Below are 27,122 nucleotides of genomic sequence, written 5' to 3' on the forward strand. Positions count from 1 at the left end.
TTCCTGACCTTTGCATCCTCATTTTTAAAATGAAAGAGGAGGCTCAGACAATCCCCAAGGCCCCTTCCCAACTCTAAAACAAACCAAACCAAAAAAACAAAATGAATTGAGCTAGAAAGGTATGACTGAGTGACTTCTATAACACCTACCTTGTGGTTATTGTTGACACAGAGCTGGCAGGCTGACTGAAGAGGACCAAAATGACATCACTGTGTCAGGGTTCGACTGGAGCTGACCAGCCCAGAACAGGTTCTGCCACAGATCAGGCACAAAGAGTCCATGTGAACATTGGCATGGAGACGGCTCTAAACCTGCAGGTCTATAGCCTGATGCTTATAGCTGATACAGACCTAAAGGCAGCAGCTAGGTGGCACAGTAGAGAGAGTGCTGGGCTTGGAGTCACAAAGATCTGAGTTCAAATCCTGCCTCATATGTTTAATAAGTCACCTAATTTCTTCTTCTCTGTGTTTACGGATCAAATGATATATTTGTAGAATACCCAACACATCACAGGGGCCTAAGGACTGCTTGTTTCCTTACTTCATTCATTTATAAGCCTCATGATAACTACCTTAATTATTTGCTTACAGTTAAACTTCCCAGAGACAAGTTATTAAAATTTCAGGAATATGAAATGGAGAGTAATGTAAAACAGCAAGAATTCTGTGTTACATAGGGGGTGGGGGAGGTTCAGTGTTTTGCACAGACTAGGCTGTTGACTAACCAAACATACCATGTAAAAGGAAATGGTTAAACCACTGTAGTATCTTTGCCCAAAAAAAAAAAACCAAAATGGGGTCAGAGTCGGACACCATTGCAAAATAACTGAACAATAATAAACATGCCCATGTTTCCTCTATCCTGAAAAAACCCTTCACTTGATGCTTCTATCCATGCCATCACCCTTTATCTTCTCGGTTCTTTGTGGCTACACTCCTGGAAAAAGGCTGTCTATACTCCAGGCCTCCACTTTCTCTCCTCTCACTCTCTTCTTACCCCCTTAAAACCTGGCTTCTGACCTCATCATTCCACCAAAATTGCTCCATCCAAAGTTCCCAGTGATCTCTTAATGGCCAAATCCAACATCCTTTTCTCAGTCCTCATTCTCCTTGACTTTTCTGCAGCCTTTGACACTGCTGAATATGCTCTCCTCTCTAGGTTTCTTAGACACCACTGTCTCCTGGTTCTCATCCTAGCTAGCTGACTGCTCCTTCTCTGTCTCTTTTGCAGACTCTCCTCCAGATCACACTTTCTAACCCCTCTTCATTCTAATGCCTTCTCCCTGTTAATTATTTCCCATTTATCCTGTCTATAGTTTGCTTTGTATGTCTGTATACACATTTATGTGTGTATGTTTGCATGTTGCATTGCTTTGCATGTAATGTTCCTCCATTAGACTGTAAGTTCCTTGAAGGTAGCAACTGTCCTTTGCCTCTTTTTGTATCCCCAGTGCTTAGCATAATGCCTGCCACATATGGTAAAAGCTTAATGAATGTTTACTGATTAAGTGATTGATCAATTAATTCAGTTGAGGTAGTTTTAAATATCACTATAACGAAGAATTATCATTATTTCCTATTTATTCATTGAGTTTTCATTCTAACTTATCTGAATACTTCTAATGTAGCTAGCCTATACAGACTCTGGGTGTCCTCATCCCAACTCACACTCACACTGGCAAGAAGGATCCCCAGAGGGTAGCTAACTACATTTCCCCGTCATGGTCCTGGAGTCTTCTTTAATGCAATCAGCTTCAGCCCCAATTCTGGTGTTTTCCCCTAGTTATCAATCATCAATACCAGTTAATATCTCCTCATTATCATCAATACTAACAACTAGAGCCCCCCCCACTATTAATTTAACCAATTAATATCAATTTGTTTTCACAAAGGGATATTTACTGAAAATATAGAGCAAGAACCAAAGATGTACAAAAATGTCCCTCTGAATGAGGGGCACGCTTGCCCTCCATCACTTTAGTTCCGAAGGATAGTGGGTTAAATTTAATAGGGCTGTTGTGAAGCCATCACCTAGCCACTTCCAAATACATCACCAATGGGTGTAGTTGCTGCCTTGCTGAAAGACAAAGTATCTCAGCTAATGGGCTAGCAGATTGCTCCTCCTGGGCTATGCCTGCACTGCACAGCTGCCAACAAACTCTGGCAAGGACTCTAGTTCTTGGACCTCCTCAGCACTCTCTTCCAACCTCTTGAAACTCACAAAGTCTTAGTTTAAGCCAATACTCCTTCACCTAAGAGAAGGAAAAAACAGACACAAGAGACGGGAAAACGGCTACACCATGTGCTTGCTGATGAGATGGTACCAAAGGGCCCAGGGCCCCTCTTTCACCCCGAGGCCCCCAGCACTTTGTAATCCTTAGATGAAGGTAGCCAGGGAGAAGGCTCTCTTTGGCCACTTAATGCCTTTTGTATGTACGCTCAGTTCTGGCTCAGCAACCAACCCAAAGGCTTCACCACGCAGTCAGCAGACAGAAAACAGTTACCCCATACATGCAACACACTCTGAAGTAGAGAGCTGGGCCCCACTCTTCCATAGGATTCTCCAGAAGTAGGCTCACCAAACATGTACTCCTAGGACTGGGTCCTCCTTGTCCAGTTCCTGATTACACGAATAACTGTCATGGTCATATATTCTATCTTGTTTAGAAATAGATATTTTATGAACTTTAAAATATACTTCAAATACGTATTTAAAATACGAAACAACTCATCAGAGCATTAAGCCACACCATTTGCAATTTTATGAGAATATCAAAGTCCTTAAAAGCAGTAAGAAAACATTCTGAAATAGAAAACTTAGGGGAGAAAGTTGGTGAAATAGTCTATAACAAATCACTACCCTAATTCCGAATCACTGCCCTAATTCAAAATGATATGACCTCCATTGCCCACATGGCTGAAACTGATCTGAAACTAGGAAACTATGATTTCAGGTAGCATTTTGAATTATGACATTTTTATTACAAATACCAGAGGATGGTTTTTAAAAGTTCAATTTACACACCAAAAAATGTAATTCCATGCACGTTTTCATCAGCACACATACCCTACACACTTTTCATCCAAATGATAGAGCTGATCAGAACACATTTATTTCTAACTAGAAATGACAAGATTATCTCAATTATAAAAAAAAGCAATATGTTATCAGTGATGAATTGTTTAGTATTACAAAACCAACAATACATTCCTTAAGAACCTTGGGCCTTTAGGTTTTGCTGGGAATGAAGAGCTCTCTCAAAGGCTTTTTCTCTTTGTACTGTGCCAGCATAAATGACATAACAGAAGTCTTCCAACTCCATTTTTCCATGTATCTGATCAATATTAAACTGGCTATAACAGACTTCACAAACAAATGAAACATAGGTAGAAATTTTATGATCCCTACATATTATAACCATAGTATTTATCTTCAAATGTAAATAAAGTCTACTTGTGAATAAACGATTAACTTGTGATTTTCTCAATTTTATAGTTAAAGCACAAGACATTTTTCCAAAGGGTATTATAAATGCTCAATCAGAAGTTCCCAAAGTGGGCGATACCTCCCTCTAGGGGGCAGTAGTAGCCTCTAGTGCAACTGGGGAGCATGAATAAAAATAAGGGAGAGGAGTAAAAGCATAAAGAAAGAAGAGAAGAAAAGAAAGTTTTGAAAAACCATTCATACATGTTTCATCTGTTGTGTAACAGAGTTAAAGTTGTAGTGATACATTATTTTTCAAATAAACACACAAAATGCAAGTTATAACTGATTGGTGGTCCAGTCCGCTGACAGGTCTTTACAAGCAAGTGTTGGCAGGTAAGCATGTCTCCCGTTGTCAGGAAGTCCAGCATCCATGGACAGGAATATGTGTGTGTAATGACTTGTTTACTATACTATGCTATACAGTTACATTATGTGATATTGTGTCATCAAAATTTCAATGCAGGAAAAAAAACACAAATTTACAATACATTATTAAATTTAAGATGCATCTTTTCTAAAAAAGATACATTTTTTGAAATGACACAAATTTCAAAAAAAAAAACACTAAAGAGTTAAAGAAAGTAGATTTCCAGGTAGGTGCTGAGTAATTTTTTTTAAAAGGGGGTGGTAGGCCAAATAAGTTTGGGGACCTCTGTTCTAAATGGAAAATAGGCCAAAGGTAGTCCACGTTCCAGGACTCTTCACCATGGGCCAGAGTCTCAGAATATCCTGCCCTCATTTGACATGTATTGGCCACACATTATTTACAATATATGTTTCTAGGCAGTAGCAAAACAAAGATGAAACAAAGTTCTAGCTGCTGCCATCAGGACCTGATAGTCCAGTCAGGGGGGGACCAGATACCGGATAGAGATTTTTTGCTTTCAAGCAGAATTATATGAAACTGAAAAAGATTAAAGTTTTAAATTTTTATCTTCTATCTTAGAGTTAATCCAATCAAGCAGCTCAGATAAAAGCATTTAAGTAGGAAGCATAAGGATAGGGACTGGGCCTGTAATTATGCCAGGCTGCCTCTCTTAATTAGCAAAGTCCATCAAAATTTACTCTAGCTTCACTCTCCATGCAAACTGAAACCATTGTCAACCAACTGTATATTAGATTCTATATAGGTAAACTCATTTTGTGCAAAAAAGTTCTATTTATCATTTGAACTGCCTTTTGAAATGGCATGTGAACATACACGCATACGTACATTTGTCATTGAAATGCTTCTAATGTGAATGCTTTCTGTGTGGTCAACAATATACATACACATTGTGAGGCACAGACTTTAAACTTTCAAATACATGAAAAGAAATGGAGGTGGTGATATTAGGAAAAGAAAGAAAGAAATGCTGTCCCAGACTTTTATTCTTTCATTCCATTTTCTCTACCCACAGTTAGCATGGGCAATTTACAATGAGCAATTTGACAGATTCTCAATGCATGTGAAAATGGACCACGGGAGAGCTAGGCTCTAGTACACATTTCCAAAGCTTCCAAAAGACTCAAGTAGAAAAAAGGTCACTAACTTACCATTATTTAAAGATAATGATTAACCAAACAGTAATACATTTTTACTCCTTGTTTCCATTCTAACATATCTAACATTTACGCTTCCTTGTGCCACAAAGTCATCAAATCCTACAGAAGTAGCAATCTACTGTATTGTTATTGTAGGACGCATGAAAATATTTAAGCTTGATCATCCATCCCCCAAGTAACAGGAAATCCAATTCCTATAATGCAAATAAATCATTCTTAATCCAGTAACTGCTGAAATAAATATACTATAATAGAAAACATCACCAAAAACACCAACACCAAGTTTCGACACTGAAAATCTACTAAGAGAAATACATTGGAGCCTTGCTCTATTGCTATCCTAGGGGACTATGCCACAGGCCCATCTTCCAGGCCAAACTGCCTTTTGGTATATGCAGGCAAGTAAGTAAACCCCCCTGGATTATGATGGGAAGCTCCCACCTCACACTGAATTCTGCCTTTCAACAAAGAATGTTTTATGGAGGTTCTAGCCTATTTTAAAAGTAATAAATAATTACTCAGTCAATTATACGTAACAAGGTACTAGCCTAAACATCTTCAGGGTGAATAACATTCCTGGGGTTTCACTGAAGTGCACTCATGCGAAACATAAAAATACTTGTCAAAATATCATAATAACTGGATCATAAAGGGAATGATATGATAAAAGAGTTAAGACATTGAATTTTAATGGTTATAATACTGGAACACTGTCAAATTTCTGTATAAAAATGGCCCCCTAGCCATTTCTTACACAAATTCATAGGTTGTCCAAGGGAGGCAGTGATTGGTTACTTCACCGAGCTGTCTTCAAAGTAAACTTTCTTAAAAAGTAACTATTTCAAGATATTTCAAACGATAAACTAAACACACTTTAATTCCTTAGATCTTACAGCCACCAGGAGACATACTTCCTGAAGAGCACCGATTTGCTACTGGAGAAATGTAAAGACTATCCTTTATTCTAAAGCCAAAATTCAATGATAAATGGCACGGCTACTCACCAACTGGGGAAAAAATCAGAACAGCTCCTGAATCAGCTCTTAGTACAACACTGTTTGGTTTCACAGGTTTTATCCATTTAGAGAATGAAACTTGGCCATCCTTTTTCCCCCTTCACTCACCCCTTCCTCTCCCCCACCAAACTTAGAACTCTTTGAAATACCCAGGCCAAAATTTTAAATCAAATTGCATATGGATTAAGAGGCAACAAGTGCAAATAATAGTAAGAAGAAAATAAGATAAAGTACTTGGTATGGTTACCTCAAAAGTAACCAGCCAGAGTTTTCTATGGGGAAAAAGGCCAAAATTAGGCAAATTTTTGAGCTCTCTCTGCTGTCACCTTGAAATTAGCCACCTCTAAATGAAAGAAGATTTTTACTCTAAACTCATGAGAGCCTTTCAGTTGTGACTTTTTCCTCGTGGCCCACTGGCTGCAATGGCAACTCTGGGGCCCAGAAACAGGCCACCTCCACAGCACAATGCAGGAACATGAATATGCTCAAATGGTGGCCTTGAACACCATAACATAGCAAACTGCTGTCCTATATTTTAAATTACTTATGGAGATTGCTGCTGCAATGCAGATGTATTGTGAAGCCAGGAAGGATGTGATAACAAGTCTGAAAGGTAAGCTGCAAACCTGAGATTTTGGCAGTTGTATTAAAATATGCCTGATAATCAGTATTTCCCTAGTTCTCAAATACCTCACTGTTTTATGTATCCTCTTTTCACTATAATATGAAATAAAATATGACCCAAGTAATAATACAGTTTAAAAAATGATTAAGTTTTGTAAAATTAAATAGTATAAATAAATCACACATATTAATTTTTTGACAACATGAAATAACTAAAAAACAGTGTGCAATAAAATATCGTGAGGCACATTTCAATCCTCACACATCACTGGCCTGACAGAAAACTAGGAAAATATCAGCAAAGTTCTAATGAACACATCCATACATAGAGAAATTCCAAAAAGGTTTAAGACTCTAAGAGTCATCAATTACACAGGCACTTCCTATGTAAACAGTCTCCAGTACAACTGAAACTGTGTTGGCACCAACCTAGCAGACGAAAAGAATCGGAATAGAAGTCTTTTTTTGCCAACTCTTTGTTCTGGAGAATTTGTGAAGCATAAAAATTATATTTGAGTGTAATTAAGAACGCAAATATAAGACTATTTGGAATTAGTAAAAATGGATTCGTTTATCTGATATATGCCATTATGTTGAGATTTTAAAATATGTAAGCCACATTTTCAATTTATCAATAATCTAGTTTTTCCAAAAAAATAATCAAGCATTACCAATTGACTTGAGTGCATAAAAACTGTTTTGTGAATCTCATTCTGAGAGGAGCTTAATTACTTAAGCTTTGATTTGACTTCAATGTTATCTACATAATAAAACAAAGACACATTCTAGACAAAAACTTTTTGATTGGCCATTCTCATTCATCAGAAAGCTGAGGTGCTTAAAACGAGTACGAATAAATAAAACTAGAATTTTTTTTGCATAATTGTTTCCAGTCATGTCAAGCTGCTGACAGTTGAGATGCCTTAGTAGTGGGCAGCTCCAGAAGAGCCTGAACTGTGACACCAACTTTCACCAGGCCTCTTTCTTCCAAAATATGGTGCGGCAAGCAGAGTCTTTCCTGGAAAACAAAAAGGACAAGACGTGATCTCTAGGCCATGGCTTCTGAATAGCACAGTAGAACTCCACTAACTAGGCAAGAGAGCTGTATGAATTAGTGAGTGACAGGTCTGAGTAAGAGGATATTTGTTTAAGATCACTTTCCCTATACAAACACGGACTAGCTGAACAGTTTTATCTAGCAGACATTATTAAGAGACTGGCTTTAATAAATTATGACCAAGGATGGATAAACGATGATCAATAAAACTTGATGAACAGGCATTGTGAAGTGTTGGAGCTGTTTATTCTCTTAAATAACTTATGTATTTCCTTTGCAAATCTTTGACCTTGAAATGTGAAACTAGAATTTACAAAAGGTAAATTTCGGCCTAGTCCAACCAAGTCAAGAATAGCCCTTTGTCATTCAACATACTGAGGGTATTTTGTTAAATAAAATATTATGACATTTTCCTGTTTTCAAAGTAATTCTTTCAGTAAGAATAGCTACAGAAGAATTCTGTGTTTTCAAAATAAACTGTGTGGTCGCAGCTTTAAAATGAAAATGAAAGCATCAAAATAAAAATGGCAAAGAAGATCTAGCTGGCTTAATCCTCACATATACAATCTGCTGCCAGGCCCTTCCAACCTGGTAGGATACCCCACACAAGGGATTATGATCTCCCTTTAAGTACCATGGGCACCTCTACACCATGAGGAGAACTTTAGTAAATGTGCACAAGGGGGATTTTAGTGAGAACATTTAAAACAAATTCTAATTACCTGTGAGACACCCAATTTTTTACAAGCATCAAGAAAGTTTTCTACATTTCTTCGACACTTTGCCATGCTTAGCTTAGGCTGTAAAGAGAAGAATTTCATGAGTCATCAAATTTTCATTAGCTAGAGGGCATCATGAACTTTATATAATAGAAAAGAGCTTGACCAGAAACTAAATATATTAAAGTGTATTATTCAGAGCAACGGACTTCTAAATTTACAGCTGACTTGATAAACCTTATTCTGTAAGTAAGGGACTTACCACTGCTGGCGATGGTACGTGAATACTAGCCACAGAGCGTGGCCTTATGTGATTGGCTAAATGGCAAAGAACTACTCCATCCATTAATGCTGCTCCAATATCATCAGGCAAAATTACTTTTAACCTCGATTCAAGATTCTAGTGGAAAAAAAAAAAGAGGAGGAGTTGTAAATAGTTCATATCTTTAAAAACAACTGGTATACTTATCCTACAATTTATTATACAATCAACCTATTTTTAAGAGCACTCCTTCTTTGAAAGTAAAAGTAACCTCATTTTCCCAATCAATAATTGAAATCTGACTCCACTTCTGCACAGCAAATCAAAACTAGCAATTTAACTTACATTACGAAGTTGTCGTATTTGCTCCCTTTCCTCCCTTAAATGTTCCATCTTTCTTCTCATTGTAAATCCAGGATCTGTTGTCCCATATTCCTGACGAGATGAACGGCTGAAAGCTACGAAAACCAGACATTTGCTCTCTTTTAACATAGGCAGTGAAAATGGTGAAACAGAGAAACACCAACCCAACACTGGCGAAACAGGCATGATAAAAAGGAATCCATGCAAACTAAGTGATGTGTATGTTTCAATTTCCTTACCACTACATGAAAACATATTAAAACACATTAATACAACAGAGTAAAAATCTATTCATCTGCATAACTGAAAACAACAGGACTACAACAAGCATACAAATGGTTTTGGATACCCGCATGTGTTCTGATCTGAAAATAAGTTGTTACAATTTTACTTCCTGGCTTTAGAAAATGACTGAATATAATTCAGACTTTCATTCTCTTTACAGCAATAGGAAATTATTCTTGAAGGTCAGTATGCTTATTCAGGAATGAGGACTGTGATTCAATACCTTGCCAAGGCACCTGGATGCATTTTCTTTTGGGCTTGCCAAATACAAAAAGATCTCCTTTTGAAAGCTAACATAATGGCATGCTGTAATTTTAAACAGGCTTGGGTCTGCTGGCAGGAGTGTTTGTGTTAAGAGCAGTCCCAGTAGGATAAATAACACTCCAATATCTCAAAGACAAAAAACTAAAGCATTTGGGAGCTTGATGGTGAAGAGTTTGAAGAAAGAAATGGAGAACAGGAATTGGAAAGACAGAGTTGAGAGAAAATTCTTTTTTAGGAGGGAAGAAAGAAATTACATATAGCCAATAACTATGGACTGAGTGCCATTTCATTTAGAAACTTGAGTTGACATATAATCTCGGAGACACTGAATTTAGAGAACAGATTTTACCTGATCTAGGCTTCAAGCCAAATGGACCGTGTGAATAACTGTCAGTTCTGTCATAATCCTACAAATGAGAACAAACCAATATAATCGATTGGCTTTCACAATGACCAAGCTAGTCATTCACATGTGTACCCTTCTTTTGTCGTACTCATTCTCCCCCTAAATAATTCCCCTCTGTACAGGAGAGATTTGTGCTTCAAATCAAGTGGATAAAGCATTTAACAATCACTATTTATTTTCTGACTGACTAAACACTTCAGTCTTTGCAATTGTCTCACCACACACAACGTGAAAAAAGGACAGAAACAATAATCATGAAAGATAAGAAATAAGTAGAAAGGATTTGAGGAAATATGGGCGTGATTAAAATCTCAGAAAAATCAATTCAGTTCTGCATCGAGGCTCAACAATTCAATAGAAAAATTAATTGGTCAGCAACATTTATTGATTACCTACTAGGTGAAGAATTTATAATAGGGTGGCAGATTATACTCAGCAAATCCTTAAATTCTCACTAGCAGGACCGGCAGGCCACATCTGAACTCATTCTCAGGCTTATGGGTGAACTTTATGTTTCAAATCCCTTCTCGTCACATCTCATTTGATCATCATAACAACTCCATGAGGAAGGCAGAGCACATATAATCATCTCTATTTTATGGCCAGCATGGAAGGCAGCCAGCAGAAGTCTTCCCCATGTTACTGTGCTCCTCCATCAGCTCAGATTATCAATGCTAAAGGTGTATATGCAGCAATAAATGCAGAAGGAATGATATGGAATCCCACACATGTTATTTCTGCAATCCAAATCTAAAAATTTTCTGAAAATTATATGTATATCTTATTTCTCCATACATATTTACCAAATGATTTCCCTAACTGCATTTAAAATCTTTAGTAAAATATTAAGACATAAAGCAACTAAGTAAATATAACAGAAAAAAAGGTCTGCCTCTTTTAAGCAAAAAGAAAAAAACCACCCTCTCATGCCCACACACTTAAGTATTATACTCAGCTACCAAAAAAAAAAAAATGAATGAATGCACCATCATCCAGTGCATGTGGACCCATCTCCCAGGAAGTAAGAGTGTTCTGGCCAAGCCCTGAGCTCTCTAGATAACTGCAGAATCAGAAAAGGATTCTAGACTTTGAGCTGGGAAGGCGCTCCAAGGCCATCCAGCCCAAAATCTCTCATTTTATAGAAAAGTATACTCAAGCACAGAGAGGGAAAGGGATTTGGCCCAGGTCATACAGAGATTAGCTGAGCTGGGACTTGAATCCAGGGTCTGACTAGAAGACCAGTGTTCTCCTCACCATGCCATGCTACCTCACGATCATCTGCGTAACTCTGTTCACACGGTCCGGCACAGCTTTAAAAAGCTAAAACAAATCCAAGTGGGAAGTGACCGCTAGAATGTCAGTTTCTCACAAATTGTAACAGTTGTCCTTAAAATTCATTATTTATTTTCAAACAATAAAGAGCTGAGAAAAGTCATCTAGATGGTGTATTATTTTTTTCTAGTAAATATGTATCCAAGTTCTTTTTAAATAATTACTCTCAATAATAACGCATGGATGTCAAACTCAAAGACTGACCTCAGTAAAAAAGAATGTGCATAGAAAAGGTAATGTTAACTTTTAATGTTTTTGCCAAACAGGATGTGTATTACTTCCCATGGACAAAAAAAAAAAAAAACAGTGTTAACCAATGATATTGTACAAAAGATGAGGATGAAGTGAAGATGTCAGGAGGAGAAGGAGGCACCCTGTACACACACACACACACACACACACACACACACACACACACAGACACCCACACACACACGCACGCAAAAACAGAACATGTACCTCAGATGATACTGGAGACTGTGGGGACACATTAGCATTATCACTGTCTTGCTAAAATAAGAGATAAAAAATATGAAACAAAAGAAATTAAAACATGTGAATGATGATCTAGGGAGACATACAAGACACTCAAAATTGCTTCAATCAACTAAGTATGACACTGAACTTTCTCATCTACTACAGGTTATATGTGGGGAGCCATTTATAAAGACCATATATGAAAACTTTTTAAAACCTGCTTGTGGAAAAATATTCTGCCAGGATTACTTCCTGATGACAGAAGACAATGAAATATCCCATTCCCCCTGGGACATTTATGGCAGGCCCTCCGATAACTGGGGCTTGCACTGGGATAATTACTCTGTAAACACTTGTCTAAAATGATGCTAAGTTCCCTCCATGTGGGGCCAGTCCTATAACAAGTCAATTCAGTATTGAGCTGAATTTTGCTGCTCATGAAGAACTGATGGCCTAGCCTGCAGGTAAAACCCTCAGTACTAAAAGACTCTGTCAAACATATGGAGTACTGCATCCCAGTGAGGCCTTATCCCTCATAGGCAACTCAGGTCCATCTACCCCATGACTGGCCACTTTGTGCAACATCATCCATTATTTGTCCCACTAAAAATTCTCCAGAGAGGTCATGGGTAGAAATAGGATGCTTAGGCTGGAGAAGAAAAATGAGACTCCTGGGCCAATTCCGGACTCCTGGGCCAATTCCGGACTTTGCCCATCTCTGGTCCTACTTTCTAAACACAAAGGAATTTGGGGCAGCAATGTCAGCATTCTGTGTCACATGAACTACCTGTTCATGTCCCTCCCCCCTCCCACCCCCAGTCACCATGTATGAATCTAAACTATTGATTATACGAGTTAATTCACAAGTCTGTGGCTTTGATTACCTTGCAGTTCTAGCCAATGAGAATGCTGGGAATAGTTCAACTTAAGATTTGTCAATTCTCAGGATTTATAAATAAACTTATCTTTGATTTAGCAATGAGAACCTGAGATTTAAATCATGGTCTATGAGAGTAAGATAAAAGAAGATAAGGCCAAAATTCACAATGAATATATGAAGGCGACAAAAAACAAATGTTGATAAAACTACTGACAATATGACAACTCTACAGTTTGGGGCTAATGTATACTATAGAAATTACGTGATAAAATAATCAGAGTGCCATCGATGTTCAAAGTGTTTATTATGCACTAAAAAACCACAGAGTGCACTGTCTAGACAAGACAGCCTACTCAGTATTACCTGGCTTCAAGTGTTGCCAACACATACTTGGTTGTGTGACCTTTCAGTAAAGGCGACTCTGTGAGACTCTAAGTCAGGGGTTCTTTACCTTTTCGATGTCATGGACCCCTTAGGCAATCTGGTGAAGTTGCACCTCTGCTCAGAATAATGAGTTTTCAAAGTATTCATAAGTGAAGGAAATGCTGAATTTCAGTTAGAAGTTAGTGAAAATTAAAATGTAAGCAGAAGATGGTGGTGGCTGTGGGGACCAGGGACGCTGACCTTCAGGAGCTTTCTGGGCCAGGGTCTCCTGGGCCTCCCTGTGGCCGCCAGGTGTTCTGGTGTGAAGATATCAGCCTCAGGGGAGAAAATTACCCACCCGGGCCAGGTTTATGATGAAGAACATTACAAGAGGATTCGCTTTGTTGGTTGCCAGAAAGAGGTAAATGAAAACTTTGCAATTGATTTGATAGCAGGGCAAGCAGAGAAAGGAAGACAAAATAATTCCAATAACTGCTGATTGTCTTCTTACCTCGTCATGTTCATTTCCACTTGAATTCTTCCTTGAGGATTTATACTGCAAAACATTTGAAAGGCAAAAATTATTTTTTTCCTCTGTCATACCATTCAATTCAAATCAAATTCAATAAAATGCAAAGATTAAAGTACTCTAGAACTCTTCTTACCTTTTCTGGGCTACTGAATTTTATGGTTAATGGATTTATTTAGAGTTTGTGCTTCCAAAAATTACAACCAGTCAAAAACAGGGTGAGTTATAGAAGTAGCTGTAACTCTGAAGCCAATTTTGCAATGGTTACACCCATCTCCCAACCTAATGCTTCCTTTGGTGCCAATGGTATCATCATTCTCCATCACCCACACTTGAGACCATATACTCATCTACAACTCCTCTCTTTCCTTTATCCTTTAGGTCTAATTCGTGGCCTAGGCCTATCAGTTCTTCTGTGAACTATCTCTCAGAAATGGATCTTCCCCTTCATTCCCACTGTCGTGACCATAACTCAGAACCTCAATACATCAGGGCCGAGCCGCTGTAACACCCTTCTCTTAAGTGGACTCCCTGATTCCAGTCTCTCCCACTATTCATTCTGCAGGTCACTGACAGATTCTAGAGAGCCAGCATGGCATAACAGAATACTAAACTTGGAACAATGAAGACCTAGGATGAAACCCCACCCTAGTCATTTGCTGTGGTTATAAATAAATCATTAACTTCTCTGAACCTCAGTTTCCTCACCTGTAAAAATGTGGATAATAATACCTGCAATATCAACATCACAGGGTTGTTGTAATGCTCAAATATAATAATGCAAACCTTAAAGCACAAGAGAAGCTTCAGCTTTTCTTTCTGAAGGAGCAGATTCCTTCACTATTATCCACACAGTTCACATTCTTCCCTGACTATGGACCTCTGCTCAAGCTGGTGCCTCCACCTTCCAAATCCATCAATTGTTCCAAACTTGGCTGTCTCTGCTTGGTGCTCTCTCTGCATCCCTATCAATGCTGCTCTTCCCCTTCCTTCTCTATGGGCTGTCCCCTACCTTGGCAGCACCTGAGTACACCCTGGATAGGGCCTTCCATTGCTCTTTGTTTCATGTTCCTTCATCTTGTTTCCCCAAGAAGCCCGAGGTCCTAGAAGGCAGCAACAGCGGCTCCACCAACAACTAGCAGAGTCCAGCACAAAAACCAACCTGAGTGAATTGGCCGACATTTAAAATATAATAAAACCTTATTGTCAAGACAGGAATAATCCAAAATATATAATAACTTCTACAAGAGCCAGGTTGAAGTTGACCTTTGCCAAGTAAACCCTTGTTTCAGAAAAAGGACAAATTAGTCATAAGTAGTCCTAGGGTGAGGAGGAGCACTGGCTTGGTGGAACTTACAGTGGCTGTGGAAAGGAAACCCTCCTCACCATTCCAAGAGAGAAAAGACTGCTTGTGGCCGGAGCTCACGCCAGGAAAAGAGTAAACACCTCGCCCCTTATCATATCACCTTAGACGAACTGAAAATTTACAGGTCCCTACAAGTATCTCTGAAAACAGCTACACAAACCCCTGAAGCTTGGGACAGTACACTCTCCACATTGGAAGCAGACTTTTACCTTAACAAAGAGTTCAAAACTCAAGTAATTGGCTGGGATCATGACCAAGCAGCACAAAAAGAGTCAGACTATATTATCTTACTTTGGTGATGAAGAAGATCAAAATATACAACCAGAAGAAGACAACAAAGTCAAAGCTCCCACATCCAAAGCCTCCAAGAAAAATATGAATCCGTCCCAGGCCTTGGAAGAGCTCAAAAGGGATTTTGAGAAGCAAGTAAGGGAAGTAGAGGAAAAACTGGAAAGAGAAATGAGAGTGATGCAAGAGAATCATGAAAAACAAGTCAACAGCTTGCTAAAGGAGACCAAAAAAAATACTGAAGAAAATAACACCTTAAAAAATAGCCTAACCCAAATGGCAAAAGAGGTCCAAAAAGCCAATGAGGAGAAAAATGCCCTAAAAAGAAAAATTGGCCAAATGGAAAAGGAAGTCCAAAAGATTACTGAAGAAAATACTTCTTTAAAAATTAGAATAGAGCAATTGGAAGACAGTGACTTTATGAGAAATTAAGACACAGTAGAACAAATCCAAAAGAATGAAAAATTAGAAAACTATGTGAAATATCTCATTGGAAAAACAACTGACCTGGAAAATAGATCCAGGAGAGATCATTTAAAAATTATTGGACTATCTGAAAGCCATGATAAAAAAAAAAGAGCCTAGACATCATCTTTCAAGAAATTATCAAGGAAAACTGCCCTGATATTTTAGAACCAGAGGGCAAAATAGAAATGGAAAGAATCCACTGATCTCCTCCTGAAAGAGACCCCCAAAGGAAAACTCCTAGGAATATTGTAGCCAAATTCCAGAGTTCCTAGGTCAAGGAGAAAATATTGCAAGCAGCCAGAAAGAAACAATTCCAGTATTGTGGAAACACAATCAGGATAACACAAGATTTAGCAGCTTCTACATTAAGGGACCGGAGGGCATGGAATATAATATTCCAGAGGGCAAAGGAGATAGGATTACAACCAAGAATCACCTACCCAGCAAAACTGAATATAATCCTTCAGGGGAAAAAATGGTCATTCAGTGAAACAGAGGACTTTCAAGCATTCTTGATGAAAAGACCAGAGCTGAACAGAAAATCTGACTTTCAAATACAAGACTCAAGTGGAACATGAAGAAGTAAACAGGAAAGAGAAATCATAAGAGACTTATTAAGATTGAACTGTTTACATTCCTGCATGGAAAGATGATATTTATAACTCATGAGACCTTTGTCAGTATTAGGGTAGTGGGAGGGGAAAAATTATATGTATGTATGGATAGATAGATAGATAGATAGACAGATAGATAGATAGACAGACAGACAGACAGACAGACAGACAGACAGACAGACAGATAGATAGATAGATAGATATAGATAGATAGATAGATAGATAGATAGATAGATAGATAGAGGGCACAGGGTGAGTTGAAGATGAAGGGGTGATATCTGGAGAATAAAATTAAGGGGTGAGAGAGGATTATACTAGGAGAAGGAGAAAGGGAGAGGTAGAATGGGGTACATTATCTTGCACAAACAGACAAGAAAAGGTTCTTACAGCGGAGGGGAAACAAAGGAGGTGAGAGGAAATGAGGGAATCTTATTCTCATAGGATTTGGCTTAAGGAGGGAATAGCATACACATTCAATCGGGTATGGAAGTTTGTCTTACCCTACAAGAAAATAGGGGGAGAAGGGGACAAGAGAGCAGGGGGATGATAGAGAGAAGGGCAGATTGGGAAAGGGGTAATCAGAAGGAAGTACTTCTGAGGAGGGACAGGGTCAAAAGAAAGAACAGAATAAATGGGGGGGCAGGATAGGATTAAGGGAAATAGAGTTAGTTTTTCACAACATGGCTACTATGGAAGGGTTTTGCATAACTGCACATGTATGGCCTGTATTGACTTGCCTGCCTTTTCAATGAGGGTGGGTGGGGTGGGAGGAAGGGAGAAAATTTGGAACCCAAAGTTTTAAAAACACATGTTTAAAAAAAAAGATGTTTCCACATGCAACTGGGAAATAAGAAATACAGGAAATGAGGTACAGAAATCTATCCTGCCCTACAGGAAAATAGAAGGGGAAGAGGATAAGAGAAAAGGGAGGAGAGATAGAAGGGAGGGCAGACTAGGGGAAGGGGTATTCAGAATGCATGCCATCTTGGGGTGGGGGAGGGGCAAGATGGGGTGAAAATATGGAATTCAAAATCTTGTGGAAGTAAATGTTGAAAACTAAAAATAAATAAATTTATATAAAAAACATATTTAAAAGAACAAACTATTGTCAGCTACCTAGAAAAGCACCACAGAAGCACCTATTTACAAAAACAATTTGGCTACAAGCATTAAAGTAATTTGACTCTTCCAAGAAGCTAGAATTATTATTATTATTTTGTGGATAAAATCATAGGTGAGGAGAGCTAAAGGTACCAAAAAGATTTTCAAACTAAAGTCTTCTCTCTAAAAGAAAAAAAGCTTCAGATGCTCAGAATGGCTTTCAAATGCTAATCACCACCATCAAGGCTTGGAACTGCTTAACTGGTACAAAAATGCCTTTGAGGCACAGGCAGAAAATTCTGGCCTTCTGTTGTTGTTGTTGTTCTGGTTAATACAATCCTCTGGATATAAAAATAAATAGGTAACCACTGGCTGAATTTGCATTATAAAGTGCCCATGTGAAGAAAGTGTGATTCAGATCCTATTAGGTTCAAAATAAATGTTCAGAAGGAAAAAGATTTGTTGCTTTAAGAAAAGCTTTTAGTACTTCAAAGGTGTAGCTAGTAGCAGAGAGGGATTTTATAAAATGTAAAGTTGTATTCAATAAGTACTCTTCATATTAACTATAGGTGAGAAACAAATGTAATGCAGAACATTATTTTGCCATTTAGGTAGTAGGGCCCTTTAAGCCATGGAAAGCAAAAGTTGGTGCTTAATCTTGCCCCAGACCTCTTTCCTCCTAAATCTAAACAATAGTGAAATGTACTCTTGCATAGCTCAGCATAGCCCATGCGTACCTCCAACACAAATGGATAAGAAAGCTTGCAATATAATTGCTTTAGATAATTATGTTTATACCAGAGACCAGGACACCTGGTCTGGTTTGTGTGATCTCTGACCTGTAATAATGGGGTGCTTGGGTACTTGTACTTGTGCCCCAATTTCTCCCTAGTCTCAGAAACGCTGTCTCTAACAACCACTCCCTAGCCCAAGGACACTGTGCCTAGCAGTTATTCATGCATGGGCCTCAGCATAACCTTTATCAATCTGCCTGGTACAGCTACACAGAGCTGGGCTGCTCAGGCCCCAGCCCTCAGATCATGTCTCTGGAAGCCTCCCAATTCCTCAGTAAGTTCCTGTGTTGTGAGAAAGCTTTCCCTTGTTGCAGAGCATTCTTTCATCAAGACAGAGGGAGAGGGCTGTCCTTGGCCAGCCCAAGGACTCTTCCTCCTGCCAGACTCCAAAGATCTATCCCCCTCCCTGTCCGGTGTACTCCCTGTACTTTCCCATCCATAGCCCCCAAAGACACCTGCACCTTTGGATTACCTCATCAGTGTTCCTGGCATTTCTTTCCCATGCTTTTTTCCATATAAACCCTAGCTCGATCCCTGATCGGGGCTGCTTGATTTGGATGTGCATACCCCCTGGCAGCCGCGGGCTAATAAATCCACATTTTAAATTACGTCTGGGTCTCGCTCGCTGATTTCTCAGTACAACATTTTGGAGGCCCCAGTGAGATAGCAGCGTACGGTGTTGCTGCAGAGACCCATCTGGAGAGGACATCAGCCTTGGGAGGAGGGAATTGTTCTGTTCTGACTTTTAGGGGAGCCGGCCCCTGATGATGTTCCAGGGCCCCAGAACTCAGGACTAGGAGAAGCCTCCCTCCCCGACTCTGACTGTACCTCATTTTGGCCCTTGTGGACCTGGTAACCCTCCGGAGGTAAATGTCTGCAGACCTGTTTTCTAGTGGGGAATGAGTGCCAGACGTGGCAGAGCACTTAGTGCCTCAATCCCCCAGGCACCCCGAGACGTCAGGACTATGCCTGTATCTGGTTCCTGGTACCTGGTTCCTGGTTTCTGTCTTAGTTCCATCGGGCCGTGTCTCATTCCTGGTTTCTGTCTCAGTGCCGGTCTATTAGTTTATATGTGTAGAGATTGTGTTTTTAAGAGATTCTGTTTTGCAATCATCTGCCTGAAACCATCTCTGTTTCATACTGAAAGGCAGGTGTCAGACTGGATTGCAGACAGTTTTCTCCAGGGCAGTTCCTCCAACTTCCATTGGGAGGATGTGTTTGTGGTCAGGCTTTTATTGTTTGTCTGTGTCTGTGTTCTGCAATAACGGGGGGGTACGGCTAGTACATCATTTCCCTCCCTCTTGGGCTGTTTGCAGCCAGACAGCCAAAGGCTGCAGCAGGACTCTGAAAAGTTGCCTTCTTTCTCCCCCTCTCCCTCCCCAGGTAACAGCAGCTTCAAAGGAGTACGTGGATGGGAGAGGGAAAGAGAGAAGAATACTTTATTATTTAGGTTATATGGTTGGTAGAGGGCAAGTTGGGAAGGATTTATGAAGTGTCAGGTCAGAATTAGAAAGGAATGAGATATGTACAGGTTTTAAGGGGATTTTAAATCATTAGAAAGAAAGGCAAGTAAGTTTAAGCACGTAGGAGAGAGGAGTGTGTGTAGAAAATTTGAAGGGAATATGGTTTAGTTGCATGGTGTGACTGGAGGTTTTGAAAGTGAGAAGGTTTTGGGACTTTTGCATGAGTAATAGTTTCTCTCTCTCTGCATTCTAACTCTGGCCAAGTTTGAGTGTGGAGACAAAGAAAAAAGTTCTTGTGTACCAGAACACAGACAAATGGTTTATGTGCTGAGGACTACGGCTTGCTGGGTTTAGTTGATATTTTCCCACAAGCCCCAGCTCATCCAAATTGGTAAATATGTGAGGTTTTCAATTTCAGCATTTGTTACACTGTTTTGCACTTAGGTACATTGAAGGAAACTCAGAGGAGTGAATTGTTTTGAGTGCATAGTAAGGGCAGTTTGAGGAGAGATGGAGGGAATTATGTCCACCCACCTTTCAGGCTAGATCCCCGGGTGGGTTCTTTTAAAGATTGTTCATTATGGGAAAGAAAAAGCAATCAGACTACTGGTCCAGTACATTTCTAAGCCTAACAAGGGTATTGCATTTGGGAATATATTTTTGTCTACCCCTCCAAAGCTAAATAAATAAATAGGGGAGAATGAATGGGTTAGAATAAACTTCCAAGTTTTATTCGCTTTTAAGAGGAAGTTTCACCTATAATTCTTATCAAATCTGTGTAAACGTTTCCTGTGTTGTGACATTCCTGAGTAAATGAGAATCCTTGAGATACGTTAATCTGGAGATTTATGGACTACCACATTCACTGTCTAGGTGAGCTTCCAGAATGTAATAGTTTTTCCTAATTTCCAGTGATACATTTACAGACAGAAAAAAAAAACTGAGTAAATTTTTAAAGGTTTGATAATATTTGTTGTTGTGGTAATGTTCTTCACGCATTATAAAAACTGAATTTTTTTCTCCGTTTTTGACTAAGGAACTTTGTGATGTCTAGGAATTCTGTAACAACTAGGAATTTAGTTTGTTATGGTACTTTGGGAAGTTATTTATGTTACTTGAGGACATTTTACATCAACTTAGTTTTAATGAATTCCATTTTTAAAGGTTTATTTTTACTTTAAGGTAGAAAGGAAAGAGGTCTGGGGCAAGATTAAGCACCAACTTTTGCTTTCCATGGCTTAAAGGGCCCTACTACCTAAATGGCAAAATAATGTTCTGCATTACACAAAGAAGGAACTGAGGAGAGGTAGAGGCAGAATAACGCAGTGGGAAAGGCCTGTATGATGAGCGGATTGGCAATTTCCTGACTGGGGAAAAAAATCAGATGGTGATCAGTACAGGACCATCACTTTCCTTTGAGATTCTGGTTTAAGGTTTGGTCCCTTGTAAGAAAGATGGGTTCCCTGATAAGCATCAGGTTAAGTCCAGTAACTTTACCAGAGGAAGATCAGGGAGAAAAAGAAAGCTAAGTTTCTAATTAAGAAGTGACATCTAGGTAGTGCAGTAGATAAAGCACTGGCTCTGGAGTCAGAAGTACCTGAGTTCAAATCTGGCCTCAGACACCTGACATTTACTGGCTGTGTGACCCTGAGCAAGTCATTTGACCCTGACTGCCTCATCAAAAAAAGTACTGATTAGTCAAACGGAGAGGCAGCCCCCCCCCATTCATGAATCCCTATGCACGCATGTAAGCCCAATCTTACCCAGACATTGGGTATATTTGTGAGAGTATGCCCCAGGTGGGGGGGGAGGGTAAGAGAGTGAGGAGGGATGAGCTATCATTACTTTTCTTACTATGCTATTTCATTAAATGCCTTTGCTTTGAAAACTGTCCTCTGGATGACTAGGGGGAAAAAATTGAATATCTGTGGGAGTTCACTAGCTACGATATTGACTGGAGGCATACTCCCAGAGTACTGTGAATTTGGGGTAGCCATTCTGAGGGCCCCATAGGTGAGGGGGCATATACCAGGTGCTATTACAGCATTTTTCCAATTATAGGCATAAATAATGATTCATCAGGTGACTAGAAAATTCAGTTAAGAGAAAGAAAAGCAATACAGTACAATGGAAAACACTGGCTTTTAAGTCAGAGGTCCTGGGTTCAAAAACCACCTCTCCTCATTTAAGAGCTGTGTGACCTCAGGCACCTCACTGAATCAGGACTTCATATTCGTCATCTTTAAATGTCAGGAAGGGTGTTGAACTAGAAGACCAGCTGAGGTGCTTCCCAGCTCTTAACCTATGATCTTATGAATGAAGAGATCATTCACCCAACAATGTCACCTATATTTCAGCAATTATGCTCATTATAAAACCATTATACATTCACACTAGTAAATACTGCACACCTAGTCTGAATTAATTTATATACTTTAAAGAAATAAAAGGCTCTAAAATACTATGATGAGATAGATGCCAATGTTAAAAAATCTAAATCAGACATTTCAATAATTCAGCTCCGTCCACTCCCTCTATCTGCTGTGAAATAGTGAAGATTTTGATTTGTAGGTTCAGATGTTATAGCAAAACGTAGGCTGACAAACGCGACATACAGTCAGATCGACAGGCCACTTAAGCCCACATTAATGTAACAAGAAAGGAAGTAAATCTGACCTACACTACTTTATGACCCAGTTTTCTTCAGTCTATTAATCAAAAACCAATCCAAAGAATGTAAGCTTCCTTCCAGAAGAATGTAAGCACCTAAGGAAAGGGTCTAGTGCTTACATTTTTTGTGCCATTTGGGGTTTTTTTATTTTTGTAATCTTTTTTTGACTTTTTTACTTTGAGTTCTGAATTTTCTCCCTCCCTCCACTTCTCCCATACCCACTGAGAATGCAAGATATATGATACCCATTATACATGTGAAATTGTGCAAAACATACTTCCCCATCAGCCAGGTTGTACAAAAAAAGGCAAGAAAAATAAAGGAAGCTTAATAAAAAGGATGTGGAGAAGGGGAAGAGCCCTACCACCAGGGGCAGTCAGAAAAGGCTTCACTAAGGAGATGGCATTTAAGAGGCACTTGACAAATGTTGGCTGATTTGAATTGCATTATTGAAGAACAATATCATCCTGACAAAAAAAAAAAAAAGAAATGCATCTCAAAGTTTTCATTGCACAACAGTACATGTAACAGTGATGGGAATCACAGCAACCAGAACCATTTGGATAACCTGACCTATTCCTTACAAAGAGGTCATAAGATCAAAGAGTTAGAGCTACAAGTATTCCTCAGCAGCTACCTAATCCAATCCTCTCGTTTTAGAGATCAGGAAATGAAGGCTCAGCAACATGACTTTATTCAAATCACAGCATGCTGAATAGCAGGCCGAATTTGAACTCAGCTCCTCTGACCCCAAGTTTAACACTCTTTCCATTTGCACCACAAGACTAGTCAGCCTTCAAACTGCCTCAGAAAGACTGCTCTAATAATGTTCTTTTACACACACACACACACACACACACACACACACACACACACATCCCCCCAGGAATCAGCCATCAAAATGACTTGAACTCCTAATCATTACCAAGTAGATTTGCGTGTTCGGCTGGTATCTTGTTTTAAATTACATCAAATAATTTCCCAATTACATTGTAGTGGAAAGGGCATTCATTCTTTGAATACTTGAAGTTGAATCAGTTTGTTCTGACCACTTAATGCACTGCAGCAGAATGAATAGTCCTGGGAAAGACTGAGGCCACCCCAAACCATGTACAGTAGTTCCAGGAGAGCCAGTTTCCTCATCTCATCTAGTACCATTTGAGGGCAATTTCAATGCTTCTGAAGCTCCTCTGAAAAAGTCTATCCAACACTTGCCCACAACAGTGGCAGATTCGGTCTCTTGCTGAAAACTCCCTTAGAAGAATAACTTTTATTAATGCTTGCTTGCTTAGAGATGGGAAAATCCATAAAGCCCTAGTGGCCCAGCGGGATTTATTTTGGCCAGGCAGAAAGAAGCTTCCAGATAAATTTCATCAAGTTACAGAAACAAAATAACTCCAAAAGAGATATCAGCCCACTGAGTGATGCTTCCACTTAGATCCAAATTCTCTCTTTAGAGTATGGAAACTCACTGTTTAATGAAAAACAAGTTCAGATTAAGTCTAATAAGAGATCCTGTGAAAAGTCTCCTCAATTCTCAGGAGACTGAAGAAGAAAGAGAACGTCTACCTTTTTCTTTTCTTTGAGAGAAAGGCACTGGATAACTACAAGATATTTTAACCATGAAAAAAAAAAATAGCAGTTCTGAATTAATTTAGTGTAAAGCCTGTGAATTACAGGGTAAGTCTCTTTGAAATGTGCTTACGGTGACATCTTGTGACTTGTAAGGAGCATTGCAAATCCCTTTGCTAACCAATAAATTTAAACATATTAAAACCTCACTAAGTTTGGACTCCATTCACTAGGAATTTGTGATAATTTGACACAAACTGAGCATGAACAAAGCCGAGTATAATTTTACAAGGTAAAAAAAAAATAGGTCTTTAAAGGAAAAAGAAGACTTTCAAGCATTTGTGATAAAAAGACAAGAGCTGAGTGTTAAGATTGGGGGAGGGAGGGGAGAGAAGAGAAATAAGTGGTCTACAGGACCTCAAAGGGTACTAAAGGACTTTTAAAGAAGATAAACAGAGAACTGAGGGGTACACTGGATCTCTTCTGAGGATTTTAAAGGGGGAAAAGAAGGAATCTTCTCCTTTCTCTAATCTTTAATCTCTCCCTCTCTCCTGCCTCTTTCCCTTCTGCCCACCAATACATCCAAGTCTTCTCCAACTTTAAAAAAATCCTCACTTGACTTGACCATGCCCTCAAGCCATCCTCTTAATAATCTTCACATATATTTAATTTTTTAAATTCAATTTAATAAATTAAAGTAAATTAAAATTTAATTTTAAATTTAAATTTAGTGTATATTTACACAAACTCCTAGGGGAAAAAAAAACTACAGCCAGGACCTCGACATCCTCTCCTCTTACACCTCAAACCTCTGCAATCTAGCTTCAACCTCATCACTCACCGAAGCCAAAGACTTTTTTTTTTTAGTCTTTGTACTTCTCTACCTGAAGCACTATACACTGCTGACCACCCTCCCCTCCTCCCCTCTTGGATTCTCATTCTCTCTCTCTGTCTCGCTCTCCCTTTGTCTTTCTCCCTCCCCTCCCTCTCCCCTCTCTTCCTCCCTTCTTACTTCCCTCCCACCTCGAAGTTTTCCTGTCCCTGCTCTCTCTTGGTTCTCCTCCTACATGTCAGTTTCCTTAGCTAGATCATCAATCAGATCACGTCCCCTAATGGTAAGTGTACCCCCAGATTATGCACAAGCCCTCTTCTTTTCTCTCTCTAAAGTCTCTTTCTTAGTGACCTCTTTAGTCCCCATGAGTTTAATTATCATCCCTATGCAGATGATTCTAAGATACACAGTCCCAGCCCTAGCATCTCTCCTAAACACTAAGCTTCCATCACAAACTAACTCTTGGACATTTTTAAATGAAGCCTCCATATGTATCTCAAAGACAAGTCCAAAACAAAGCTCATCATCTTTCCTCTAAGTCTCCTCACTTCCCTCCAAACCTCCATATTACCATCTAGGGCACTACCATGCTACATTCATCCAGGTTTACAGCCTCAGTTCTTTCTTCTCCCTCATTCCACATAGCTAATAATTTGCTAACCAGTCAATTCTAGGGCCCCAACTCAAGTTCAGGTCCTCATCCCCTCTCTCCCGGACAACTGAAGAAGGCTCCCTATAGTCTGCCTGCCTCAAATTTCCCCCCTCTCTAATCTACCCTCCATATAGTGTCAGTTATTTTTCTAAAACATAGATCTGACCATGTAGTTCCTCTTCTCCCCAGTGGACCTATCCTCAAAAAAAAAAAAACTCCACTATTATATATATAAGTCCTCCTTGTTTTTGTGGCTAACCTCCTTGAGAAGGTCATCTGTAACGGGTACCTCTACCTACTATTATCTCACACTCTTCTTAACTCTCTGCAGTCTGGCTTCCAATTGTCATCCCTCCTAACCTCTCTGCAGACTTTGACATTGTCAAGCACCCCCTTCCTTTTCTCTCTTGGGTTTTAATGACAAAGCCATCTCTTGGTTCTCCTCTTACCTATATGACTGCTCTGGGTCAGTCTCCTTTGTTGGATCTTCATACAGGTCATGCCCCCAGCCATGGGAGTCCCACAGCGCTCTGACCAAGGGCCTCTTCTCTCCTTCCTCTATACTGTGGCACTTACCCATCTCAGCTCCCCCAGATGCTGTTATTATCAACATGCTGATGACTGGCAAGTCTACTTATCCAGCCCTAATTTAATTACTCCACTGACATCTCCAGGTGCCTGATGGACACCTGGAAATCATCTTAAACAGAATTTCCTAACCTCCCGAGTACTTGGAGGGCACCACCATCCTCCCATCACAGAGGCTCCCAGCCCAGCATCCTTCTCAAGCTCTCACTCCCTCATCCCTCATATCCAATCTGATGCCAAGTTCTCTTCATTTTACCTTTTTCACATATCGAGTATGTCACCTATTCTGCCACCACTCTGTCACAAGCCCTCATCACTTCACACCTGGACTATTGCAATACCCTGCATCAAGTCTCTCCTCACTCCAGTCCATCCACTCTGCTGTCAAATTAATCTTCCTTAAATGTACATCTGACCATGTCACTTCCCACTCCCATTCAATAAACTCCAGGGGCCCCCCTATCACCTTCAGGATCAAATATAAAGTCCTCTGCTTTTTTTTTTTTTGTCTAGGCAATGGGGTTAATGTGTCCAGGGTCACACAGCTAGTAAGTGTCAAGTGTCTAAGTCCAGATCTGAACTCAGGTCCCCCTGACTCCAGGGCCGGTGCTCTATCCACTGCGCTACCTAGCTGCCCCAGTCCTCTGGCTTCTAAAGCCCTTCATAAACTCGCCCCTTCCTGCCCCTCCCTGCCCCTCCAAGAACTCTGCTCTCCAGTGACACTGGCCTCCTAGATGTTCCTCAAACAAGACACTTCCCTCTCAGATTACCCTCAGTTTATCTTGTCTGTATCTTATTTGTACTTACTTGTTTGTGTGTTCTCCCTCTCATTAGACTGAGAGCTCCTCACTTCCCATTTGGCAGCCAGCAAACAGAACAAAGTTGCCTTGCTCTGCTCCTGAAGTGAGCAGCAGGCCAAGACTGACTGCTTCTTACACTATATGCAGAGTGTCCTGGAAGTCTTAGGGCATTTTTAAGTTTTAATACCTTAGAACAGCCTTTATAATGGTAGGAAATTCTATTCAGAGCTCATGTGGCTGATGAAGGAATGCTATTAACCAAGTGATCGCTCCCTACCCGGGCTTGTGACAATAAAGATTCTCGA

The 27,122-nt window shown here is 39.6% G+C and overlaps 1 protein-coding gene across 1 annotated transcript in view; it reads right to left on the reverse strand.

Annotated features, from left to right (window-relative positions):
• Positions 1-2,959: 2,959 nt before the first annotated feature.
• The window catches only part of LRCH2 (leucine rich repeats and calponin homology domain containing 2), a 95,926-nt gene continuing 71,763 nt past the window's right edge, over positions 2,960-27,122 (reverse strand). Inside the window, exons 16-22 of the mRNA XM_020963466.2 lie at positions 13,591-13,635; positions 11,819-11,869; positions 9,971-10,028; positions 9,055-9,167; positions 8,710-8,847; positions 8,451-8,528; positions 2,960-7,689 (exon numbers count right to left, since the gene is read on the reverse strand). Of these exons, the coding sequence (XP_020819125.1) occupies positions 7,570-7,689; positions 8,451-8,528; positions 8,710-8,847; positions 9,055-9,167; positions 9,971-10,028; positions 11,819-11,869; positions 13,591-13,635 (603 nt within the window). The 3' untranslated portion in view covers positions 2,960-7,569. The remainder of the gene's footprint in view (positions 7,690-8,450; positions 8,529-8,709; positions 8,848-9,054; positions 9,168-9,970; positions 10,029-11,818; positions 11,870-13,590; positions 13,636-27,122) is intronic.

Source organism: Phascolarctos cinereus, unplaced genomic scaffold (genome assembly GCF_003287225.1).
Source record: "Phascolarctos cinereus isolate Bilbo 61053 unplaced genomic scaffold, phaCin_HiC Scaffold_8;HRSCAF=390, whole genome shotgun sequence".
In the NCBI taxonomy this organism is placed as follows: Eukaryota; Metazoa; Chordata; class Mammalia; order Diprotodontia; family Phascolarctidae; genus Phascolarctos; species Phascolarctos cinereus.